General features: G+C 44.7%; 1 protein-coding gene across 1 annotated transcript in view; it reads left to right on the top strand.

Annotated features, from left to right (window-relative positions):
- The window catches only part of LOC138564543 (uncharacterized), a 107,375-nt gene that overhangs the window by 37,112 nt on the left and 42,624 nt on the right, over positions 1 to 27,639 (top strand). Inside the window, exons 4-5 of the mRNA XM_069642918.1 lie at positions 17,288 to 17,389; positions 18,270 to 18,374. Coding sequence (XP_069499019.1) covers positions 17,288 to 17,389; positions 18,270 to 18,374 — 207 coding nt within the window. The remainder of the gene's footprint in view (positions 1 to 17,287; positions 17,390 to 18,269; positions 18,375 to 27,639) is intronic.

Here is a 27,639-nt window from a genome sequence, read left to right as displayed (position 1 = left end):
TCCTTTCTTTACCAGTTTGGAATTTATTCCTAAATATTTCCCATTATCTGAGGATCCCTCTTTCTCTCTCACTTTTTCCCCCCTCTTTTTCCCCCCCTCTTTTTCCCTCGGCTCTGGGAACGTTATTCCTTCCTCCTTTGATCAAAGTTCACCTTTTTAGTAAATGTACTGTATTTCTACACCCACACATTTCCCCCCCCACCCCCCCGGCCCAGGGAATACTTGTGTTCCTTTCCATGAACTATCACTCTTCACCTTTGGCAACAGTAATTCCTTTATATCCAATTCCCCTTCGCTGAGTGTTACTCTTATTTCTTCACATATAGTAACACTTCTTTGGCACTGGTATGAGTTATGTTACTTCTTCCTGATCCTCCCCGGTCCCCCGTTAACTTCTCTCTTCTTTGGAAACAGTCTGGGTACTCTTGCTGGTCTAGCAGCAGTTCCAGTTCTTTGATTTGCTTGTGAGCCAGCGTTCTCTCTTTTCTCCATCTCTCTTCTTCCATTTCTCTCCAAACCTATCGAGCGTGCTGGATATGCTCAAGTTTCTGCGCATTGTAATCTTCATTTCCTTTATCTCCTCTACGATCTGGTTTTGACCTTCTCATTCTACGAAGATTACTCTCTTGCATGTCTCCAATGCTCTTGTCACAGCTCATCATTCTAAATCCTCTTCTATTCTTCTTGTCAGTTCTGCCCCTTTTTAATACTGTTGATCCCTTTCGTCTCATGTCCTCCCTTTCCTCTCTATATGGCCCTAGGCTCCAATGGTTTTACTCTTATATTTCGCAGTTGCCTTACTCAGTAACGTGAGATGGGCACACTTCCCCTTCTCACCCTGTGGTTTATGGTGACCCGCAATGGTCTGTCCTTGACCCTCTTCTTTTTTTCACTCTATACTATCCTGTTTTTTGCTCTTATCTTATCTTTTAATCTTTATTTTCATCTTTATGCCGATGACACCCACCTTTTCATTTCTTTCTCTTCTTTTGATACTGCTTTTCATTCTATTATTTCTAACTGCCTTTCTGCTGTTCAAAATTGGATGTCTTCCATTTTCTTCCTCTCAATCCGTCAAAGACCGAGGTTCTTTTCTTTCCTGCTACCACTATTCCTCCTACTCTCACTCCCCGTTCCCTTTCTTCCTTCTTCCTTACCATTTTCCTCTTCTGCTCGTAATATGGATGTAATCTTTGACCCCTCTTTCTTTTTCTTTACACATTTCTTCTACTGATTGATCTTGCTGCTAGGCTCTGTTTTCTATTCATCTGTCTTTCCATACGACTAAGCTTCTTCGTTCCTGCTTAATTTTCTCTCACTTTTGACTACTGCTCTGCCCTTCTTCCTGGTCTTCCTGCTTCTAATCTTCTTCCTCTTCATTCTATCTATAATTCTTCTGTTTGTCTCCTTTTTTCTCTTTCTCTCTGTTCCTCAATTACACCATCCCATCTTTCTATATTGCTTCTTCCCTTTTGAATCTTCTCTCTTTTATCACATTCTTTCAATTGTCTTTTAGTGTATCCATGGCCTTGCGCCATCCTGTCTTCCCTCACTTATCTCTTTCTATTCCCCTTTCCGGTTTCTCCGTTCCCAGTATCTATTCCTAAACCTCCATGTGTCACAAGTTTCTCTCCTTCTCACCTGTTTCTCTTTGCTTGTGACCTTCTTGGAAGTGACTTCCTTCTTTCTCACTGTCCGAGACTTGTATAGGCCTGGGTGCAGGTCTTCGGATTCCAGTGTAAGATAGCCGGCTCTCCTTCGCCGGATAGAGTTTAGTATCCAGGACGTGAAGCCAGGAAGAGGGTAGAGTTCCAGGCTTGGAGAGTGCTCGAAACATCGTAGGACCGAGCACAGGACTAATCCAGGAAAAGGCACGGGCAAGAGGTAAGGAGGGATACGGACGGGGCTCCAGGAACAAAGAAGAAAAGCAGTAGCGTTGAGACGTGCAGAGCCGCGTGACTGTTTTCTAGGATGTTGAACATTACGCGCAAGGGCTGGAGCGCGGCGGTTCAGGCCCGTCGGCCATGTTGGATCACTGAGTTCATACCGTGGTGCATCATGGACCATGAAGTCCAGAATGGACGAATTCGGTGGTTCATGAAAACCATGTGTATCCTCTTGTTTTCCATCTTTTGCTCTTCTTGCCCCTAAACACTGGAACTCTCTCCTTCTTTCTATTTGTTCTTCTCCCTCTCTTCCTATTTTTCATTCCAATCTAAAAGCTCACCTGCTGTCTTTTCTATTCAATAATTGAATATTGTTCTTTACCTTTTCTGCTGTTATCTGTTTTGCATTGTTACTTTTGATTGTACCGTTGAGTTTGTTTCGAATTTGTACCATCGATTTTTGTGGTTAAAAACACAATATAATTCTTTTTTGTTTTTAAATCTATTGTGGGTTTTAGTTTCTGCAAACAAAACATTTCAGACAAGGAACAGTATATTCAACACTAAATTATTCCCGATAGTTCTGTGCTAATTCCCTTCAACCTTAGAGGCCCCCAGCACTTTTGCTGAACTTTAGGACCTTTAATTTTCATCCTGGGCTGAGACCTTTTTCTCACTCTCTCATGTATTTTATCTGATTTGGACTCTGTTTCTTTTGGTTTTGGAGTCTGACAAACTCCATAGGCATCATCTTTTGTATTGTGACACACAGCACCCTCAGTGCAGTGCCACAGAGAAGTCCTTTTGGATTTCTCATAAAGTTTAACTACCTTCTCCTGGGTGAACTACTGTTTCCAAGAGTAGTAAAGTGAAATTGACTTACCTGTTTTTCCTATGTAGGTCCAGTACACCCCATTTTATGTGGAAGTGCTGGGGGGTTACTTAGTAGCCCCTTTTCCTACTTACTCATGTAACATTTTTTATGTTGTCCTCACAACTTTAAATGGCTGGTGGCAGTGGTTTAATTTTCCTCCAATTGTGCGTTTTTACCACAGGCTGAACCCTCAGCTGCAGTAGTGCACCCATGGGTGCCCATTTTGGCAAAATGGCCCTGGTCTTCTTTTTTTGCCATTTCTTGCTTGTGAGGTCTTTCTTGAGTTTTACTCTGCGCACCAAACCAGGTTTAACCCTTTAGTTGGTTTTGCCTTTGGTGGGCTTCAGTACTGAAACCCGCCTCTGTCTCCAGTGTGTCTGGCAGGGCAGGACGCAAGGGAGGTGCCCGAAATTCCCTGTCCTTAGTCTCGTTGGCTACCTGAATGCACCCAGTGCTGATTGGCTGGCTGGATGTCCTTGCAGGACAGCCACCCTGTTGAGTGAGTGACAGCTAGTCTGTGCATGCATGGGAGAAACCTGCATAAAAGGCGAGGTTTCTTGGACTGAAGGCAGAATCGGCCACTGGATGAAATATCCGACGAAGGAAACTGGAAGAGAAGCTTGCTGCCCCCTCCTGGACCGTTCCACTGAAGCCGTGCTGCAGTGCTGAAACTCCAATTCTGAATCAACTAGAGAAGCCACGGAACGGACAACTTCTTCCCTTGGGTTGGTGGGACCAACGTACCGCAAGACGAACCTTGCTGGAGGACCTTCCCCAACTGACTGTACTTCTTTGCTGCTGCTGGAACCGAGTGCCAGGAGTCGAGAAATCCATAGTGTAGTGCCTCATCTTTAAGCCGGACCCGAGCTCCAGGAAGATCCTGAGGACCCTCCTGAAGCAGGATGACCCAAGCCCAAGTCACCTTACCAGAGTGATGGACTCCAGAAGCAAGGGAAGCCCATCATGTGTCCAACAACCGCGGTGGTGCTATTTGCCGGTAGCTGATACCGTGAAGTGCCGCTGATCTGAAAAGAGCCCGTAGCCGCCTCCGACCTTCAAACTGCAATGCAGGAGTCCTCCAGACATCCTCCCTCTTGTTCCCACGACTGAGGCCCAGGAGCCCAGGATCTGCAGGACTGCAACCAGAGCAGAACCCAGCTGAATCCTCTTCAAACCTAAGGTACTGTGCTGACTAAGGGGTGCTTACCTCTTTTGTCTGTAGCTTGCATTATCTCACTTGAGACTTGCAGTAACTGCTTTTTGCTGAGTTGATCTCCGCTCTGACCCTCACAAGCCTAACCGCGTGTGACCCAACAGTGATTCCTTACAAACTCTGTAACTTTGTGCAAGACCTTGCCTCAGCACCATAGACATTTATCAAATTGACTTTGGATGTCCTGGCTCTTCTGACCCATTGACTTTGATTCTAACTGTCCCTCATAGGTGGTGCATAAGTTTACCTTGTATTGCTGGGAAAGATCTAATCTAGACTTCATTGGGAGATTGAAAAGTGCTCACAGGCTCTCAGAACCTGTTAACCTTTTTCATTCCTTAATCATTTCCTTGTTCACAACCTCAGAATGTATTAAATACCCAAAAGTCATATATAAATGCCAATACTGCCTAGTACTTGAAGTCACCCCAGGGCGTAGGACATGTATTGTCAGCGTCTCTAACCAGCATCTACTTGCTTATTCTAAATCTGAGAAAGTGGTATTTGTATTTATTAAATTTTCATATAGCGCTTTAGTGTATTTTGATTGTTGCATATTGCCCTTTTTTAGAGAAGGCTTATTAAAAACTGATCGTTAAATCATTATTTTACTAGAAAACCTTGAGCGCAAGTGCTATTTGGATACTTGTATGTGTGGATTTCGATGCTACAGCTCACATTTACCCCTCTTTCGATACGTCTGGCTGCTCAATCACACTACCTACTTGTGTAGTACAGACCTATACCAGTAGGTGGGTTACCTAATACCAAGAGGACAAGACTGGTGTAGTATCCCACAGGGTTACTGCATACAATCTAGCCTAACCATTCCCAAAACGACTACATCATTTATTAGTCTGGTTAAGAACAAATCTACAGTTAAGAGCATAGATAAGACTTTAAAATCATTCTGAGGATTAAATCACAAATCAACTATACAAATCATTAGACCATTAAAAATTTTAAAGAAAATACTACGATCATTCTAAAAAAGCAATTGATCATTGTAAATTCACAGTTAAAATATTATCTATAAAGTGCATTGCTGGGATAGCTAAATCATCATTCCGTGCAATTACCAAATGCCACCATCCTTTTTCCCATGAGAGTGTACGCTGGCGTAACATGACCTTTTCAAAATAGATCCAGCGTCGACTTGAAAGAGGTATGCATTCAATCACCAAGTGGTTTAACGTCCTACTTATAGAACAAAATTGACACTTAAGACCATCTTGAAGACATTTTGTCTGGCGCCAATGGCATCCTTCGTTGGTAGCAAATTACATTTCATTCGAATCAGCAAGTCTCTAATCTTCTTGCTACAATGGTTTTTTAAAGAAGAATTGAGAAGTGCTCAAAGGTTTTATATCCTTGGTAAAATGGTCTGCAATTGTATAGACCGTTAATTGAGATCTCATGGTAATCCAAACGTTTTCTGACAGTTGCGTTTTGACCCTTTGAGGAGTGTGATGAAGTCCTTTATAGTTAGGGAATTGTTAAGATAACCAATGTTACGTCGATCCATTCATTCAAGACCTTACATGAGTGCTTTAACAATACCTAATTGAGCTTACCAAAAAACAAAGGAAAGCTCTTTAAGAGTTGCAAGCTATGCCACCAAACCCATGTATTGTTAAACCTAAAAGACGAGACTCTGCTGGAAAAGTGGTAGAAGAGGGTAGAAAGGAGACCACCTTCCATACCATAGCTTCAGCTTTGTTCCAGTGCAACCTTTCATCCCTTATCTCTGTGCCATGCCTGATTTTGGGGATGTCCGTTTGATTATACACTTTAATAGTAGGGATTGCTGAGAAGCAACCATACTTCTTGTCTACTGCTCTTAGTTGGGCGGCCGCAGAACCGGCCACCACTTAAAAGATGTTTGTAAGATTAGTAATAATCGTCTCCTGCATGAAAATCAACCCCTAGATATCTGTGTGATTAGACTACTTCCACATTTTGATTATTACAAGACCAGCAAAACTTTTGTCTCCCTGGCGTACTATCTTGGTCTTTGCTACGTTGATATTGAGTTAGTTCTCCTGGAAATAGCCTGTCACTGCTTCAGTGATCGTTGCAATCCTGTGGGGGTGTAGTCAAACAGCACTGCATCATCAGCATGTAAGAGGTATTGCAATTCCAATTCACCCAATCTCTGACGATTAGCACCAATATTAAAGGCATGGTCCAGTAAAAATGTTTATTGTCCCTACGGGACGGCCTTTTTTTTTTTTTTAAGCCTTAGTGGCTCGATTTTAGAAAACTTTCCTATGGACCTTACCCGAGTTTTCATCCATTAAACGCACGCGAAAACAAGCACCAGGGAGCCGCCATTTTGTGATAGGATTATCACTTGCCGCATCGCCCTGGCTGACCTGCTTCTGCGGCACTAAATCAAATCCCCCGCCCCTGAGCCTGTCATCAGCAGACTCGTACCGCCCATTTCCCAACGCCAAAGCACGTCTCGTGTCAACAATCGCTGCACCACAGCTAATGACATGTCGCCATGGAAATGGCAGGACGCCTCTTTCTTCAATAAGTATAAACAGACCGTTTCCCAACACACAGCAGCAGATTTTCGATTCCATTCCTCTCTCTGTGTAGTATTCTGTGACTCGTTTCTGTGCTCTGGTCAGCTACCTTTGCCGCTTGTAGCCCGTGTGAACACCTGTACCATCTCGGTAAATTATTTTACTTTTGTTTACCACAAAATGGCTACAATAATGCCCTACATGTACGAGCCCGAGTATACCTGTCACGACTTACTGGCACTGGCGTTCCCTGTGGCAACGCTGGAGATTGCGAGCACTCTCCATTTCCCCCTCTTCCAAGATGGCTCCTCATCCTTTGGGTTACGGTGCAGTGTTTTCACGTTCGCATGGCAGACGTCCTCTGACGTCATCTCGTTCTCGCATGGATTCCGGATATGGCCCAGCAAGAGCCGAAGCTCAGTGCGTCGCTACTCTCTACAGACGCTACGTGAGTTCGCATCTAGGGAAATTATTATTCTAAACCTTATTCCTATGCTTACCTTTTCTTCCTGCTCTTTCCTACAGCCTTGCCTTTCTGCCCAGCCTGCCCGTTCCGCTGTTCACGAGTCTACAGGAAACTCCGGTAGTCTTCCCTTCCAGACACGTTAGGTACATCACCAACCATTACATTGATTCCTCTCGTACCTAGTTCCTTCTCTCATCTCTTGTTTACTTATCTAGAATCCGGACTTCGCCGAGTTTCTGTGACCAGATCCAGTAAATCCTGTAAACGTCCAGCGGATAAACAACCGGGTCATCTCCACATCCGTTCCAGCAGGGTTTTTTCCCCCAGGAGGGTTTCCCTGGGATCCCTCGCACAACCCTCCGTTTCCCTATTAGGGAGGAGGGAGGCGTTGGGGGCCTCAGGGGACTCTCCATTTGCCTCATTGATTGCTGCACGAGTCAGGTTAGTGTTGAAGCATTACAATACCGAGGAGGAACTACTGGAAAGGGAAGCACGCGAAAACGATGGGGATTCGGATGGCAGTTGGGAGGACGATTCAACAGATGAAGAGCCTGGGCCTAGTCGCATGGACGGCGTACCCACCTGGTGCACATGCAATCGGTGCGAGCTAATGCCAACCGAGGAAGAGAACTGCTGCTGCCGAGAAAACTCGGGATGCCTGGCCTACATTTCGGAAGGCGAGCCACGACCGCAATGCATCACCGAGCTGCCAGACTTCAGGGCAGCCTGCCTCACACGGGCCGTGTTGAGAATAATGATGGTGCTTATGCACGAACTTCGCGCAACTGTTCGTCCTCGTAATCCGAGTAACGAGTAAGTATACTTATGCCACTCCTATTTCATGTTCTTCTACTATATCCAAAATTATATATTCATATCATAGTAGCGCATGAAAGTCGTTCAATAGTGTGCATTGTCTAGATAGCATTTGTCCGTGCAGAATGCCATTAGTTACAAGAATTGTCATTGACAACAAACGTTTATTAAACTTCTCTTGGTCATTTAAAAACCGTTTGTTTCATTCCTTTTCACAGGTGGTACAGGCTGGTGGCCTATTGTTCCTTTACATGGTGGCTCGACCGGAGGCTTGGACACCACGTTCGAAGAGTGATACCCGCCTGTGCCATTCGTGCCATTAGAGAAACGTTCCCGAGTGACAGCGGTCAGTACAGGGGATTTTCTCTTGCTGTGTTGCAACTTGACCTGTTTAATCTTTAAAGTCTTGTATTTTTGTGTCATGAAAATAAGATACAAAATAAAACGCCACATATATTTTAACAATGGTTGTTTCGATTTTTTAAATCAATCAAGTGTGTCTCCATTCAAGGATGGACGTCCGACATCTGTGCTCCGAATGGGTGAAGGTCTGGTCGCTGTGAAGCAGGGTGGTCACTATCTATCTAAGCTAACATAACATATTCTCGATAATGCATGCACTAAATAACACTTGTTCAAAGTCTTTCAGTAGGTTATGTCTCTATAAAAGTCACACATGTATCTATACTAACAATTACCATTGGATTATACAGGCCTTAGGTTAAGGGTCTTGACCACTATAATACACCGGTTGAAGTGTGGGTCTGTGCTCGCAAGAATCTCTGGCATGTGGCATTTGTTATTGATAAGCAACGATATACTATCAAAGGCAGTTCGCACCCGTGGATGAGCGCTGGCATGTGGGGCTGTCTGGGGCGCGAACGGCCAAGGTGCCAAACTACATGTACACTTCAAAAGGTATCCCACGCCCAGGGGCCATCGGTCACATGGCCTCCTCAGACCCCGTGTCTCCAGCCAGGCCACCCCTTGAAGCAGGCCGCCCCCCTAAAACCACGACATACATATGTCATTCATTCACAAACACACCCCTGGTTCTAATACTTTATAAACCACTTGATATGTCTCATGAGAACATCTTTGTGCTTTGCAAGTCAACTCCTGAACGTGCTACCTGGCAACCACTGAGATCTACGCTAATCTGCTCGTCGTCGTGCTATCCGTGAACTTCTGTGACCGCTTAGAGCAAACCCATCAGTGTGCTACCTTTGGCCACCCACCTATTCTTCTGCAACATACTGCTCTGCTTGCTGAATCCAACCGTTTGTTGGTCAAGGTAAGGCCATGCATCCTAGTCATATTTCGCAGATTTTTAAATTTCTATCTATTTGCGAGTAGAGTACACAATAGTGCTATGTTCATTGGTCTCACTGCTATTGACTTGAGTTTCCATTGCTATGCTATCAATAGATCTATTTATTTTCATCTGTGTCTATTGCCATCGAATTGCATCCTTCGGGGGTCCAGTCTATAATGTAAGCATGTTTCCTTCTCGTGCAAGACAGAACATCCAAGGGACGAGTCACATGTTCAGATTTCAGTCACATCAATTATACATTTCTGCAACTTATGCAAATACTAAGCCGCACATAATGAACTGGTATAGTTCCTGCGACCAAAACAAACCTTGCATTGATCATTGTATGATTCATTTACTTTTGTATCAAATCTTTATTCTTGAAGATTGTATAATAATGTCGATATTTACTTTTCAGATTTATCAACAATGCCTGCCTGTTCGATTAGCGGTTGCCCTTCGAACGCCCAATGCGAAATCTGAAGGCACTACAATGCATGTATTCCTGAAAACCGTTGATCGAATAAGAGAATGGGTCAGACATTGCGGATATCCACTGGATGAGCTGGAAAGTAGAGTCCAACAAGTCTTACAGGACAAGAGGGGTGATCGATACCGCATCTGCAGCCGGCACTTTTCCTTGGACATGTACACCACATCTTGGGTAACAAAGAAGAATAAACGGCAAACGACACGGAAATTGCTCGCAAACGCTATTCCCACTTTATTCGTCCACATTCCGCCACTGGTGAGTCAAGTGTCCGGATTTAGCTTTAGGCCTTGCAGTAGTGTGTAGGTAGCCGAATGGATTAATTGATATTATAGGTGTTCTATCTCTTGTAATAATTTCGATATTGATATGAGTGTATAGCTTTTTGAATAATGACATTTATCAATATATTCTTTTTCGATTTCATAACCCACAAACAAAATGTGTATATATATGGGAACAGGGAACTGTGCTGTATTGAGCATTTTTCAAGTATTCTGTCACGTTACATGGCTATTTTTAATATTGGCATTTCATTATCAATCATTTGCCTTTACAACTTCTTGACTATCCCTTGAATCTGAAGCAAGAACATTCTACATCCTTGACGTGGTCGCAGTTATCAACCACTTCTAGCGCGTATCGGGTAATCTTACTAGGCTAATCCGCTACAGACTTGTTTTATGCATATCAGTGTAATTACTTTAACGAATGTATGGTTAGTGCTTTCCAATTGATATACACCTTAGTTGTCGTCCCCTGGTGTTTGTTTTCAGTTATAATTAGTGTTATCCATACTAAAGCAAGTACTGTCTTTCAGGGAGATGCTGAAGCGTCTGCCACATCTACAACATTTCTAGATGTTCTTCACCAGCAGGAGGTATGGATACTGACGGCTCCATCGAGCGTCATCATCGGAGCTGGAATTCTTGTTGTTTGATTGTTCTACACAATGTTTCATTTGTGGTTAGCCGTTGATATGTACCTGTGCTGTCGACCCCAGGTGTGTGTTATGTTTTCACTATTATAATCCTCACTAATGAAAGTACTATGTTTCAGGCAGTTGATGGAGCGTCAACCCCTGCACTTGATGCAGAGCCTGACATTCAAGTAATTCCAGGGGAAATGGAAGCGGCACCATGCGTATACGAATCGGCGCAACAGCTTTCGGAAGTGCGCACTACATTTGCAACATCCATAGATATTCTTCAGCAGCATGAGGTATGGATACTGACAGCTCCATCATGCGTGATCATATAACGTGATTCCATTTGCTATACTTTCTTCCCTATTAACACAAGTGCTGTGTTTCAGGGAGACGACGGAGCTTCCACTGCAATCACAACATCCCATTTAGATGATGCAGATGTAAATAAATCGGAGAAATAACTCGATGAAATGTGATCATATTTAGATGTTCCTTGATTCTTTCAGACAATGCATCATTTGTGGTTATCTCTTTATATGTACCTGTGCGTTCGACCCCATGTGTGTGTTATGTTTCCAATATTGAAAACCATACTAATGCAAGTACTGTGTTTCAGGGAGATGCTGATGCCTCCTCTCCAATACAACCATTCATGGCAGTCCATGCAGAGCCAGAGGTATGGATACTCACAGTTCCATCGAAATAGATCATCACTGGTCGAATACTTGTCGTTTGATTGTTGCACACAATGTTTAAATCGTGTTTGGCTATTGAGATGTACCTGTGTGTTCGTCCTCACGTGTGTTTTATGCTAAAAATATTTTGATACATAGGGCCTCATCACGACTTTGGCGGTAACCCTTAAATCCGGCGGTAGCGCTATTACCGCCGGATTTAAGGGTCCGCCAAAGCAGGACTTCGGCGGATTTCTCCCCAGCTCTGAGCTGGGGGGAAATCCGCGCTATGACCGCCGGCGGGAAATCCGCCGGCGGTATTAGCGCAAAATTTCCCCATTGAGCCCAATGGGGAATGGGGCATTCCCGAATGGGCTCAATGGGGATTGACATTACCGCCAAACTCGTGATCCGGCGCTATTAGCGCCGGGGAGTTCGGCGGTAGGGCTAATACCGCCGGCGTTACCGCCCAAGTCGTGATGAGGCCCATAGTAATGAAAGTACTATGTTTCAGGGAGACGATGGAGCCTCATTCCATGCTGTCTATGCGGATACAGAAAATATAGTCGTAGCAGCGCAAGAGGAAGGGAGGACATGCGGAAACTAATCGGAGCTACAGCGTACAGATGTTGAAGGTCGAGTCAAAAAAGTTGCAAAGAAAAAAAAACAAAAAAAGGTTAGTTACAAACATTTCATAACTTTAAAAAAATGTTTGTGCTGGGGACTCTTATGTTTTTTTCCAGTCAATTGGACTACACTTTATCTTGTGTTTAAACTGAACATCCCTTTTCCAATCTCTCCTCTAGTTACCCGTAGGTGTCAGAACTATACATACATACACAGACAGTGAAGCGAATGAGAGATGTTGCTTGCCAGACCATGTACACTATGGAGGAACTATTAATTGAGGCGAGGCGTGTTCAGGCTCGAGATGTTCATGTCCAATGACCAGAACATGAATTAACTGTGTTTGGAGAATACAGCAAAGTTGGATTGGACCATTGCTACAGTGCGACCGCACCACCACAAGAAGATGATATTGAATGTATTGAAGATAGCTCTGAAGTAGTTGCAGATCAATTCACACTATCTACACCCGCCAAAAAATTGCCACCCAAAAACATGTCGACATTGTTGTGTTCTCCCATCAATGTTGAAGTAGCAGATGTCGAAATGACAGAGAATGAACCAGCCGCAGTATCCATAGACTCATCAGAACTTGATAGCAGCGATATTACTTTCCAATGTGTTGAAATCTCCGCAACGTCACAGGCCGAAACAACGTTGACGCAGGATGACAGTCTAATGAAAGAGAGCAAATGCATTGTATTCGACAGTTGTTTGATGGAAATTATAAGTATGCTGAAATGTGTGCATTCCATTAGAGGGAAATTATGTGGGAAGCCATTGATTAATGTAACTCGTCAAATAAAAGGCAGTAACATCAAAATAAATGCCGCCTGTTGATTAAATCATAGGTTCTCATGGTCTGCACAAACGATCCTGGGGAAAATGCCAGCAGGCTATCTACTGTGTGCAGCTGCATCACTTTTTAGTGGCTCCAGTTTTAGAAAGTTAGAGGCTTTCTTTCAGTTTGTGGGACTCCATTTCATTTCTAAATCGCTGTACTACATATACCAACGTGATTATCTGTTTCCGGCCATTAGTGATGCTTGGAAAATTGAACAATTGTCTCTAGCAAGTACATTCGAAGGGAAACTTTTCAGGCTAGCCGGCGATGGACAGTGTGACAGCCCTGGATTTTCTGCCAAGTACTGCACCTACCACTTTCAGGACATGGATAGTAAGGAAATTGTGAGTTCGGTGGTCGTGCAGGTAACACAATGTACATCCTCAGTGGCCATGGAGAAACTAGGATTTATAAAATCAGTGGAATATCTACAATCGAGGGGAATGCACATTGACCTCATAGCCACGGACAGACACGTTTCAATTGCCAAGACCATGAGAGAGCAGTTCCCGCTTATTAATCATCAATTTGACGTATGGCATCTTGCTAAATCAATCGGTAAGAAAATCTCGGCTGCAGGAAAAAAAAGGTTTTGAAAGTATTTTGCAGTGGTCCCAGTCTATCACCAGCCATCTTTGGTGGAGCTCAAACCCTTGTGAAGGGTCAGTGGAAATACTACTTGAAAAATGGCGGTCACTAATGCACCACTGTACCAACGTGCACCGCTGGTCAGAAAACCTACATTTCCACCAATGTGGACATGGCCCTTTATCCCCAGTGGAGGCACGGAAGAAGTGGTTGAATCCATCTTCACCGACACACAAAGCCATTGAGAAGATTGTTTTCGACAAAACTCTATCAAGAGATTTGAGAGGACTGACAGAATTCTGTCACACAGGAGATTTGGAGGTGTTCCACAATATGTGCCTAAAGTACAGGCCAAAGAGCTTGCATTTTAGCTTTCGGGGCATGAAAGATCGCACTCTACTAGCGGTCTTGGCCCATAACAGCAATGTCGGACGTGAACAATCTAGGACTAGGGGTAAAGTAAGGATGCCTCGCTACACTAAGGTGTTTTCAAATCGAAGTAAGCAATGGGTGATCAAACCGGTCTATGATGAAATGCAGTTCAACTTTGTGAAAGGCCTTATTGTTGCTGTGTTAAAGAAGCACAGATATGGAATTTTGGACGTTTCTGTGCGGAGCAGTGATCCGTTGCCACCGAACATTGCAACTGTGCCATTTCCACCAGAAGCACAGCTGGTTGTGAAGTTCAAATCCTGGTTTAAATAATTGCAATACGATTGTCTTTTTGTAAATAAATGTTATTGTACAGTGTACCTGTAACACTAGCCCCTACCTTCACCATCATGGGTGGCGAAGAAGCTGGGTGTCATCTTTGAATTCTCTCTATTCACCTCACATATGTGTATGTATATATTTTTCTCATGTCTCATCTCATGTAAATGCTGGGCACTGTTAACGGAGGGGAGGCTTGCGTATTGCAAATAATAAAACGAACAAACAAACAACAAATCTCACTTTTAACTCAACTCATGTGGTACTTTATACTTTCCCTGACCTTTCGCCAAAAAATTAAATGTCTCAATTTGGGCTGCAAAGCTCGCAGACAACGGGGACAAAATTGGGGGCCTTAGAACGCGCCAAGCGGGCCGTGGCATTTGGGAGAGAAGCCAGTTCGCATTTGCACATTGAGGCGCACTACATAGACGGATTCTAAACTTCAATTTCTCACAGATGCCTTTACTACGGGATGTTGCAAATAAAGAATGCGAAGGACAGCGCCCAGATGAGGCCCACAAGTCGCACTGGAAGTATAAGGGTCTATTGTTTTTTGACCTTGAGACAGGGACCATGCCGAAAGAACTTCATTTGAAAGGGGTGCGCAATAACGTAAGAGACGATAAGGCAGAAAATTCAGAAACTAGACCGAGTTTCATTTTAGTTTAGTATTTGAAAAATCTTTGTCAAGAGCACGGTCGGATTTACAGACTGCATTACGCAGAGACACAATGGAAATTTCAAATATAATGTGAGTAAATCTTTAGACGCTTTTATACCGGAATGAAGAATTAATGAATGGATGCATGAATAAATGAATGAATGAAGAGCTAGGAAAAGCAAGGATAACGTGTTCGTAGTGGGCAGATGGGCATGCAGGTCCACAGGTCTCACCGATCTCGGTCCTTGGCCCAGCCACTTTTCCCTGCACTGCCTACCTGTACTACGGGACTGTCTCTGTATCCTTCAGCCCCTTCTCCCGGCATTTACCTTGCACTTGCCACCAGCTGGCCCTATTATTATCTTGTATTCTACTAACCATGTACAGCACTTTTACCCCCCCTCTCCCCTTCCCCTTGCGCGATCTGAAAGACACCTGGCCTAGTAGGATCGTTGTCTGTCTGCCCTTGTTTCCCCCCTGCCTCGTCGCGCCTTGAAACACTTGTGTATAGGCGCGTTACAAATGCCATATCATATCATTCCACACGCATGTAGACTAACTGTCGTTTCTCATTGTATGTTGGCCTTGATTCATTTTGTTACTTTTCACATTGATTTTAGAGCCGAACATACTCCATTGAACTATCCTTGCAAGCAAATAGTTTCTGATCGGCCGTAATAAATAAAATAATTTTTTTGTTTTCATAACAGGTATTTGATCCCGTTCTGCTACTGTCATCGGTTTGAGACACCGGCAGACGGATTCTTCAATAGACACCTGCAGCTTCGTGTGAACAACTGGAGCACGTTCACCATATTATGGGACGATCGCCAAGGGCCCACATGCCCGTACGCTGTACTAGTGGCTAGAAGCAACATATCAACCTTTACGCTGGCCTAGTGCCTACTTGATGGAACAGCCTTGCGGTTCATCGTGCGACAAAAGTGCCCCTTTGAACGAAACCCAACACCCTGTGTACCATAAAGGAACAGCGCGTGACTCAATATAAACTTAGATGGATTTGCGGATACAGATAAATGAAAATAAATGGCTTTCGGAGTTCATATGGCAATTGCTGAATATTCTCTAAACATTTAATGTCAAATGTACTTTACCAAATGTACCGTGTTGCTGTTTGATTTTAAAGTACAGTTTCATATTCCGAATTGTGGCGCGCTGTGTTGTGAGATGATCTGTGTTGGTTTCCGGGTTCTGTGTGGAGTCGCGTAGAAGACGACTGGGCGCGTTTGCCTACGCAGCACAGTAACGTCACGGAGAGAGGCGGGGAATATGAATGTTTTGATAATGTCAGGCTCAGGGGCGGGGGAATTGATTTAGTGCCGCAGAAGCAGGTTAGCCAGGGCGATGCGGCAAGTGATAGGGGTTTCACAAAATGGCGGCTCCCTGGTGCCTGTTTTCGCGTGCGTTTAATGGATGAAAATTCGGGAAAGGTCCATAGGAAAGTTTTCTAAAATCGAGCCACTTAGGCTTAAAAAAAACATGGCCGACCCGTAGGGACAATAACATTTTTTTACTGGACCATGCCTTTAACAAGAGAGGATCCTGTATTTGCCATATATAATCAAGGAGGTCAGTACGCAGCCCTGGCGTGGGCCCCGTTTGTTAGGGATCCACTCTGAAAATGAACCTGCTTGGTCTAACCTCATCTTTTTATCCTGGAATCGGAGTGCAATTTAATCAAAAGGTCAAGCAGGGCCTTTGGACGAACCCCTCTCTGCAGTTCGGTCCATAATCCTGAGCGATTAACACAATCAAATGCTTTAATAATATCTAAAAAAAGAATATATAATGTTCGCCAAGACTTCCCTAACTGTTCTATAAGTCGAGAACTGATTAGACAATTCTTGTCTCTCCACCCTTCCTCTTTTATTCTGCTCTTTCTCTTTACACCTTGCACTAGTATCCTGTATCCAAACTCCAGGTTTGCCGGCCCCTTTATCCGATGGGGATGTAACTGGTTTGATTGTGTGCACTTCAGAGAATGAATAGCTTGGCTTGAGGATTGTTATTCTAAGTTCTGCCCTGCCTCAGTTGTTGGTACAGTGTCTGTTACCCTCATCACACCATCCACATCAGGGCAAAACTACTTCGGAGGGGTTTGTCAACTTGGAATCAGGCGGCACTGTCATGGCGGCCTCATGATCCCACCACGGTATCCTTTGAATATCTGCCATCTCTGTCTGTCCCGCCTTTTTTTATTTTTTAATATTGATTTGTAAGGTGCTAGCTGTGAAAGTCACTTTGTAGTATCCTGTTTATATTGTTACTGTGGCAATAGTTGAAACCATAGCTGTTGCACCTGCTTGTAAACGATGTGAAACGAGCAGAACAAACTGCAGGCTATGGCTTGTTAGTCTGTCTCTAACTCTCGTTTGTGAACCGCAGTCACGAACCACGGTCCAGGGTACCCAAAACTACTATTGCTCATGGTGCGCTTCTTGGTGGTGGCACATAGATAGGTGACACCATGTGGGATGCTGCGTGCTCCACCGCCGGGCACCATGTAGCTCAACATGGGTTGGTCCTCTGGCCACCTGGACACCCCAGTCCCCTTCCCTTGCCTCTCCATCCTGACTCCATTACATCACATTCTTATGCATGAAAGTCTAAGTCATGCTTTTTATTTTATTTTTAAACAGGAGGCCCGATGTCTGGTCCCAATGTGTTACTCAGAGAAAATCAGTGTCTGAAAGATACTCCGCTCACCGAACGAAAGGAAAGACGTGACAGTTCCAACACAGGTCAGCAAGAATGGATGGAAAATTGCTTCATTATGGTCAAATAATTATTTTGGAGATCCGGTTGTAAATGATTTGTCAGTTCTGTGCACTAGATATCTGCTTGGATAGTTTTTACATTGTCCACTGCATACTCGCATGTAGTTTATTCCATTCATGAAGCCCATTGGTGAGTGGCGGTAGTCGCATGTGGCTCTGTGGCATGAATGGTGTAAGAGGGCAAAGTAGGTGAGGATTAGTGTCAGATGATTTTAAAGACACCTTGTCTAATGTGTCCAGTGTTTAGAATGACCCTTAAAAATACCATTCCCTGTAAACGTGGAACATGTGCCTCACTCGGTTCCGTGTTTGCTAGACATGTGCAGGCTCCGTGCCTTATGCTGAGAAAGCATAGAGGATGTGAGCTGGCACTGGGGGTACACTGGCAGGCGGGAAGGCTAATCATACCCCCGCGTTCTAGAATGAGGAGTTGCTGCAGTCTTGTTTACTCACTGCTGCCAATGAGCTTTGAGGATGAGCTTGAAAAGCCGACCATGATGGCTCTGTCCTTTATGGCATGAACTCAAGCAGTAAGGAAAGTTAATCATGGAGATGCAGTTATATTTGCAGTGAATACTATACATATGGTCCCACTAACCTGCCCTCCTCCCCAAAAGATGAGTGTGGCTGTTTGCTGTAAATCTTCCTGATATATGCACCTCCCACCTCTTTCTCCCCATCAGCTTTTCTCCACCCCTTTAGCGTATCTCTTTGCCTCCATGGCTCTTGTGCACCGCTGGATATTTGGGGAGCCTTTTATGTGTACACTGCTGTACGTGGTCTAGATGAATACAAGCTCTTCTGGGTAATGGTCTAAGTCATGTTCTTTGTTTTTATTGGACAGGAGAGAAAGCTGCTGAGACTGATGTGTTACTTGAAGTGAATCCGTATCGGAAGGATATGCGGGAGGTCACAGGAAAGGAAAGGCGTGACCATCCTCCCAGCGCAGGTCAGGCTGAACGGGCGTGAGTTGGGTGCCATTCTGATTGCAACACTTTCATTAGATGATCTGGTTTCAAGCAAGTAACCCTCGGTTACTGCACAGAAAAGGATGTCTCTTGTGACAGGACAGCTTTAGAAGCTTTACATTCCTGATGATGAATTATATACGTCTTTGGGAAAGCAATGGTGTGCTTATATCAAGGGCTGCATCCGTGCTATATAGTGATATGTACGAGTAGTATTTATGTAACACAAACTTGGGTATGAAACAGGTAAATTGAAGTCCCCAAGAGTCACTAGGGATCAAATGTCCAACCGCGCAGTGTAGCCCTGGAAAGCAACCCCAGCAATACCGCCCTTGCCCACACCCAACACCCATGAACCACACACCCTCTCATGTTGATTACTGCTAGCTCAGCAGTCGCTCACACTGCAGAGATCTCTGAATTCCACTGTTTATCCCTGAAACATGCGTTACCCTAACCTCCCACCATGATTTTGATGTCATCCCACCCCAAGGCTACTGCGTTCAACATGCCGACCGGCCTGGAAGGGCAGCAGACGGAGTGGCAATCATCCACAGGAGCAATTGGCCATGCTCCATCATCCCCTCTCCCCGAATAAGCTTATTTGAATCACTCGCCTGCCGGTTCCCTCTATCGTGCAAGTAATCCAACACCTTCCACCTCATCTACAGACCACCTCACAGGAGAGACTTTCATTGCAGACGCCTCCAACTTAATCTCCTCTGCCAAATTAGCCCAATGTAATAATGTATTTCGAATGGATTGTGTCCTCCCACGTATAATTTCCAGCTTTAACAAAAAATAATTTATCACGTTGGCAGAGGGCGCTGTGCGTCGAGATGGTTGACTCGATGTCCCTTGGAAGGCTTCCATCTCGGCTGATGTCATCGTCGAGTACATATACCATGCGTAGCGCCCTTTGGCTTCAGTTCCGTTTTTCAGCAATAGTGATTGCATCGTGGCGTGCTTCAGTTTTCTTTGTAAACCTGTCGATATGGCCTTATCTTCTGATCCGAGTACTCCGAAGACGGGTTTCAAGAAGTGTATGCGATGCAGCGCCGATATGTCCATCAGGGACCTGCATAAAGTTTGCCTCCCATGCCTGGGCATCAAACATGGAACCCGCGACTGTCGATCCTGTCAGTCGATGACTGGTAAGGCCTTAAAAGAGCGCAAGGCTAAATTAACAGTGGGTAGGATTGTCCCCAAATCCCCATCCACTCCTTCTAAATTGACATCATTCCACGAGTTGAGTGATTTCTCTCCTCACAAAAGACGATTGAAAAAAAGATCTCATTCGAGGGGCAGACATTCTTTGTCGTCCTCCAAAAAATCAAAGAGAAGGCACAGATCACGGTCTTCTTCTAAATCAGACAGGGTAGTCTGCCCGACGAAATTGTCTGCTAAAGAAGAGTGGGAACTATTTAGGAGAAAGTTAAATTAGATCTTCGATGATCAGGCTCCGATACCTTCGAAGCACAAGAAGATTGGCCATGCTACGATCACTGACGGGCATGATTCCATGCCTAAACACATGCACCGTCATGCCTGGGTAAGCCTAAGACTACTCGAGAGTCTTAGAGCACTCGATGAGATGAGAAATCGTCAAAGACATTGTCGCTTCGAAGGCAATGTCCCTCAAGGTATAAATTGAATAATAATATGTCAACACCATTGAAGCCTTTGTCGATTAATTAAACCATCAACGCCGTCTGTTCATCCTTTGGAAAAAGGTATTTAAACCTTTACCCAAAAATGATTTTTTGAACTCGCTGGCTTCTATTTATGAGGGATTTGAAACCACTGATGAGACGCCTTCAAGTAGTCTCTGTTAGGCAAGGTTGTATGCAGTACCCTGTAGGAGACTGCACCAGCCATGTCCTCCTGGCAATAGGGAACCCAACCTTTGGTATAAGTCTGTACTACCCAGGTTGGGAATGTGGCTGAGCAGCCAGGCTTAGCTCAAGAGGGGTCAATGTGAGCTATAAGGTTGTAGCACAGAGTTTCACAATGACAATTGTTCAAATAGAAGCTTTAGACTCAAGGATTCTTGATTAAACAATTATTAATGTACTTGACAGTCAGTTATATAAGCCTTCTTCAGAAGGGAGCAAAACTTGTAACACCTAAAATATACTTCAAAAACGCTCTTTCTCTAAATCAGATGATACCCATTGGGGGTGGCACACAGACACTTCCTACACCCTCAGGTGACTTAAATAGCTAGGAGACTGTGGACATTGTTTTATCACTGGTACATTTGGAGCAATACTGAGTTTGGTGTAAAGGATTAGATATGGGAATAAAACAAAGGTTAACCTATAATTCATAAAATGGTAAGTACTTGTTAACCCTCCAATGCAAAGTAGATTATTTCTTGGGGGGAAAGGCAAAAACATAAAGTCAGAGGTAAGAAGAGTCTCTCAGGGAGCCAGGATAGTCAATGTTAGTTGAGCAAAGTCTAGGGGAGCTGAAGATCTTCTTGCAGCTAAGTAAAAGTCTTACACAATGTTTTTAGAACCGTTTGTAGAAATACGATTCACTTGAAGGGCCACAAGCTGGGAGGCTTGTGAGGGGCAAAGCTGCAAGCAACTATGCAATGGCAACCAAGACAAGTCTCGAATGAGAACTAGCAAGGCTACACAACAAGAGGCAAGTCCTCTTAGGTTTACAGTACCTTTGGTTAGAAGAAAACCCCTTCCAGCTGGCTTCTGTTCCTGTGTAGGTCTGCAGATCCTGTGTTCCTGGGCCTACGTCATGGGGACAAGTGGGAGGACGCCTGGGTACTCCTGCAAGACGAATGGAAGGTCAGCGGCAGCAATGGGCAAACTTCAAATCAGCGTCACTTTGCGGTTTCAGCACCTCTAGTCTCTTGCAAATAGCACCACCGCGGTTCTCGGATACCACTATGGACTTTCCTTGCATCTGGGGTCCAGCAATCTTTTGAGGTGGCTCAGGCTTGGTCAGTCCTGCTTCCTGGGAGTCCAGAGTATCTTCCTGGAGCTCAGGTCTGATTTAAAAGTGATGCACTCCTGTCTGGTGTTCCTCTCCCTGGCACTTCGGTTCCTGCCGCATCAGTGGAAGTACAGCCAGCTCTGAGAGGACATCCAGACGAGTTCACTTTGGGGATGATTGGTCCCACCAATCCAAGGGGAGAAGTTGTTCTTGCAGGGCTTCTCTATTTGAGGCGAATTGGAGCTTCAGCACAGCAGGGCTTCACCGGGCAAACCAACGGTCCGGAAGTTGCAATAGGCGTCCTTTGTTCCAGTGTGTTAGGGAGAATTCCTCTCTACCTTAGAGATCCCCAGCAACTTTGCTGGATTTTAGGACTGTTGATTTTTAACCTGGAGAGAGTGAAACCCTTATTTCCCACTCTCTCTTGTATTTTGAATGTGATTTGAACTCTGTTTCTTTTGGTTGTGGAGTCTGACAAACTCCATAGGCATCATCTTTACATTGGGTCACACAGCACCTTCAGTGCAGTGGCACAGGGAAGTCTTTCAGATTTCTCAAAGGTTTAAATACCTTATCTAGGATAAACTACTGTTTCCCAGAGCAGTAAAGTGAAATTGACTTTCCTTACATTGTAACTTTTTAGACCCAGCACACACTATCTTACAATAGGGTTCTGGAGGGGTTACTCGGTATCCCCTTTCTCTAGTTTCTCATGTAACAATTTCCGTTACCCTTTCCTCGATGAATAGCTGGTGGCAGTGGTTTATTTTTAACTACTGTGGTGTCCTTTTACCACAGGCTGTGTTTGCAGCTGCAGTAAAGCACCCAAGGGTGCCATTTTTGTCAAAATGACAACAGTTTTCTTTTTTAAACATTTCCTTGTGGAAAGGTCCTTCTTGAGATTTACTCTGCGTGCCAAACCAGGTTTGGTCCTTTTGTTCGTTTTGCCTTTGGCATGGTTTAACAAGTGAAGTCCGCCTCTGGCTCCAGGGTGTCTGGCAGGAGCAAGAAGCAAGGGAGGTATCTGAAACTCCCTGTGCTTAGTCTCCTAGGAGACAGAAATGCACTCTTAGGTGATTGGCCAGTTGGCTGTCCGGCAAGCACAGCCACCATGCTAGGTGACTGACCGCTAGGCTGGAATGAATGGGAACTCCTGGACCGTTGGTTTGCCCGGTGAAGCCCTGCTGCTGTGCTGAAACTCCAAATTCGCCTCGACTAGAGAAGCCCTGCAAGGACTTCTTCTCCCCTTGAGTTGGTGGGACCAACCAACTCCAAAGTAAGCCACCTGGACATCCTCTCGGAGCTGGTTCAAATTCCACTGCAGTTGCTGCTGGAACCGAAGAGCCAGGGAGAGGAACACCAGTTTGTGTGCATTGCTTTTAAGTTGGCCAAGAGCTCCAGGATGATCCTCCGGACTCCCAGGAAGCAGGACTGACTGAGCCTGAGCCACCTCCAGAGTGTTGCAACCCACATACAAGGAAAGCCCATTTCAACAGCCAAGAGTCCGTAGTGATGCTATTTGCTGAGACGCGAGGTGCTGAAACCTCAGAGTGCCACTGAATAGAAGTTGGTCCTTTTCTGTCGCTGACTGTCCCTTTCCAGTGCAGGAGTCCTCCAGACGTCCTCCCTCTTGTCCCCATGACTAATGCCCAGGAACAACGGATCTGCAGAGCTGCACAAGAACCAGAAGCCAGCTGGAACCGTTTTTCTTCTAACCAAAGTTACTGTAAAGACTAAGAGAACTTACCTCTTGTGTAGCCTCACTTGTTTCCAGTTGTGACCTGTGGTGGTTGCTTCTGTAGAGTTGCCAACAACTTCTTTACTTCACAAGTGTAAACAGCTTATGGCCCTACTTTGATTTCTTCTTTTTTACAAAGACTTAAAGAACATTGCAAGACATTTACTTCTAAGAAGTGCTTCTGTTCACCTAGGCCCTCATTACGACCCTGGCGGAAATCGCGGTGCAAAATGCACCATGGAGCACGGCGGAAAGCTGCCGATAGCGCCATGGGGGTTGGCGGATTTACCGCCCCATTCCGACCTTGGCGGGGCGGTAAATCCCCATTCCCCATTTTACCCTTCCCCATTCCCATTTTTGCCCCATAGGGTATAATGGGAGTGGGGAAGGCGTTAATTACGCCACCGTAAAATACGGTGGCGTAATTAACAACAAGGTCCCGTAGCGCCATGGATTTCTCCGCCCGGAAAAACCAGGCGGAAAACGGCTCCATGGCGCTACGGGAACTCGTAGTAGGGCGGACGGGTCCGCCGCGAATAACGCTGGCGTAAACCCACTCCGCCAGGGTCGTAATGAGGCCCCTAGACTTTTACCCAATTGACTTTGGCCGTCCTGGCTCCCTGAATGATTCTTCTTCCCTCTGACTTAGTTTTTGGTCTTCCTTCCCGGAAGGGGTTAACTATCTTTGCATTGTGGGTTTCAAAAGTACTAACCTGCTTCAGAATATTTGTGAGATCTCTTGTTTTGTCCTAGTAACCTTTTTCTTTGACATACTCTTAAGTCTGGTTCTAAATGCAACAGTGATTTAATGCCCCCAGCACCCGAACTATTGAAGTCACCTGAGGGTGTAGGACGTGTCTGTGTGCCATCCCAAATGGGTACTTACTGATTTAGAACTATTAAGAGGGTGTATTGTGGAGTGTATTTGTGTGTTAATATTATATTTCCGCTTCTGAAAAGGCTTACGGTTAAATAAATGTACAATTGTTTAATCAAGAAACCTTGTGTGTAAGAGTTTATTTGGATACTTGTCACTGTGAATCTCGCTGTAACTCCCCTGCAGCTCACATTGACCCCTCTTGAGAAAAGCCTGGCTGCTCAACACGCTACCAACCTGTGTAGTACAGATTTATAGCAAAGGTTGGGTTCCTATTGCCAGGAGGACAAGGTTGTTGTAGTGCACCCAAAGGGTAGTGCATACACTCTTGCCTAACACAGTGGTCGACTCTGCATTCCAAGCCAAAAGCCTGCCTTTTATGCAGGTTTCTCCCGTTCATTCGCAGCCTAGCTGTCACTCACACAGCAGGGTGGCTGTCCTCCATGTGAGTTTCTCCCCCTCATGTTCTCTGGGAGAAACTTCAGTTTGCCAATAAAATTAAAAATCTGGGATGTGTATGGCAGGAGAACCTTGGCAGTGAAGCCCAGGTGGGAGCCAAGCTGTAGTCGGTGTTTCATGCTTTGCAGAGGCTTAGGAATACTCTCTCCTTTCTGCCCTTAAAAGATCACACCGTGGTTGTGGGGGCGATGACGAATACTCATCTGGAGTATTGTAATAGTCTTTTGGTAGGTATTCCAATGAAGTGGGTATTCAGACTCCAGAAGGCCCAGAATGCAGCGATTAGACTGATGGGACATCTGAGGAAAAGGGGCCATGTATCATCCCTTCGCAGATTCTTATGCTGGCTGTTGGTCGAGGATCGAATCAGTTTTAAAGTAGCGTGTCTGACCTGCCAATGTCTTAATGGCCTTGCCCCAGACTACCTCAGTGCGAAGGTTCGTCTTTATCATCCGGCCAGAGCATTGCGCTCAGGAGACAAACTGTTGCTGGCTGGTCCATATTCCAAACTTGTCTCCAGTGGGGGATAGGAAGTTTTTGGACTTGAGCTCTGGAACCATCTCCCACTGGAGATTGGAGCTTGTCAGTCACTGAATCAGTTCAGAAAGGCCTTCAAAACTCACTTGTTTAAGTAGGCCGTTTATTTTGAGACACAATGACACTTGTTCTTGATATCCTGAATTTAGCAGTTTTAACATCTGCGCCTGGATACAGTTATCTGTCTTGGAGCACAGTATAAATCAAAATCAAACCGCTTTGGATGTTCCACGAGATACTTCTGTAAGGCCCTTATCCTCGGGGTACTTGCACCTGGTTGACTTCATCGATGACACTAGTGCCGAAATTGTAGCGATAAGTGTTTTATCAGGAATAGTGCGTGACTTTTTATTTGCTGCTATGGATGTTACCCGGTGAAAGGGATCCAGTATTTGTTGTTTCCATTGCCATCGTAGTCTACGGTCCAGGGGGGAATTTGCGACTGAATCTTCTGGTTCTCAAGCTCCAGACCGTTTGCAAATTTCCTGTGCTTGGGAGGCTAGACATGATCCGGAATTCATGTAGACGAGGACATGTTGGGCCATAATTGGGCATGGCTCCCAGGCCTATTAACAGGGAACCTGCTCCGGTGTTAAAATCTAGGCTAGATTTCTAGCGAAGAAAATCAAGTGAAAATTGCATTGTGGAATAATAGGGGCCAGTGTGATTAGTTGAGTAATTTGGAGATCTGTGCTGGTCCAATGGCCATGATATAATAGTGTTACAGGAGACGTGGCTCCTACGACCTGTTGCCTTAGATGCTTTTGGGTGCATTTTACAGACGGGAAAACATGGGTTGACCCCCGTGGGGACCTTTTTTTTAATTGCGGTTAATTGGGTTTGGGCTCTACAGATGCCAGTTGCTGATGATGCCATTAAGGTATATTGTTAGCCCATATCTGTCCTAAGCAAGGGTTGATTAATTTGCTGGTGGTTCATGTGTATTACAGTCATTACATTGAGCAGCTGGAATCGCTTTTAGCACATCTGGAAATTCGGAAATTACTATATTATCCTTTTAGGAGACTTAAATTCCTATTATTTAGAGGCCCAGGAAGGGGGGAGGGGCTATGCAGTCTGCTTACCAGGGCAGCGTAGCGGCGAGAGGTCAAGATGGTTAGAATTGTGGCCCCTGTTTTGATTTAATAGCAATATTGAGGGCGATTTATGGGGGTCAGGGGACTGGCATAGTAAAGGTCCCCAATCTTCTATTGATGACCTATTGCCACTGAGCTCATCAAGATGCCAGATGTTTGGGTTCCCGAAACGGCAGCTTTCCACTACGTGTGACTCTTCATTTGTGCCCCCAGTCTATTTGGCCAATAGTTATCACAGTAAATTAGGGGCTTGGGGGGAGCATTATTCGTTTGAACCAGAGGAATATCTAGGACTTCGATAGCTGGGTAGTGTTCAGATCGGGTAATTTCACTGCCAAGTTTCGATCACAGGCCTTCTCCCCTGGGGATTTCCCTTAATTTGTCAGGTGTATTATGGACGAGAATCTTAAACACAATAGTTCTGAGGCAATCCCATTGTTTTAACAGGGAAGTGAAAGAGCTTGAGAAAACATGAGGTTAAGTCTAGTAAAACAAGAGTTCGCTCACCCCCCTCTTTGAAGGCAAGTGCCTTGCACAGGGCTCGCCAGCTATACAAAAATACTAGAACCCCAATTTGCAGCATAAAGTTTTAAGTGGACGGGGAATAAATGCTGAACGCACTTCTTAGGAAGTCTGATGCTGACTTCTGGGAGTTGACTAATGCTGCCAGCATTACCCAGTCAGTAGCACAGGAAAATCCTATTTTGGAATCTGACTGGCGAGTTAATTTTTCCAAATTGTATGCAGCTGTGCGTAATGAGATAATAAATCAAGATGAGACCACTGGATGGAAGATCAGGTTTGATGAAGAAGATATTAGGGTGCTTATTAATCAGTGTAGCAATTCCAGAGCTCCTGGTCGTAATGGGCTATGTGATAGTCTTTTCAAACACAATCCTAATTTATAGGCATCTATTATACCCCAGTTATTTAGAAAAATGTCATTTTGCACATTGCCCCCACGGATCGAAATTAAGATTAGGTAAGCAGGTGCTAAAAGCAGCTCCTGGGTATCTGGAATTAACCAGAGACCAGGAGCTGGCCTTCCGCAAATGTAACTTCAACATAACATGAAAAGGTAGAATTTTTCTTTTTTTTTATGACTCCTGTATACTTTAAATGTGATATAGATGTGTCTTAATGCTTATCTATAGATTAAACCAAACGCACACAGTTAAATCCACATAGGTGTGTGTGTTTGGCATCCGTTGGCCTGCTGGTGCCAAGCTAGTCAGGCTCTTCTAGGCTACAAGCGGGAGCTAAATAGCACCCAGCTCCCCTCAGTTTTGTACCCTGCCCTCTCCTCTTGGAAGTCATCTGTTATTGTACCAATATTTAAGAAAGGGATGAGGTCTGACCCTTTAAATTATAGACCCATTGCGTTGTTGGACGCCGATTCAAAAATCTTTGCTCGTATTTTACTCAGAGATGCATTTTTGGGCTACGGTTAAATGCATTTTTAGTGTTTAGATCAGGTTTCGGAGATGGGTTAGGACCTCATTAAACAGAGAGGATTGATGAGTTACAACGGAAGTGTTGGAAGAAATCAACAAGTCCCATATATCTGGCAGGTAAGGGCCTGC

The sequence above is a fragment of the Ambystoma mexicanum genome, chromosome 1p, assembly GCF_040938575.1.
Source record: "Ambystoma mexicanum isolate Mex_15411 chromosome 1p, UKY_AmexF1_1, whole genome shotgun sequence".
Classification (NCBI taxonomy): domain Eukaryota; kingdom Metazoa; phylum Chordata; class Amphibia; order Caudata; family Ambystomatidae; genus Ambystoma; species Ambystoma mexicanum.
Note: the sequence above shows the minus strand (reverse complement) of the source record. Positions and strands in the feature narration are given on the sequence as shown.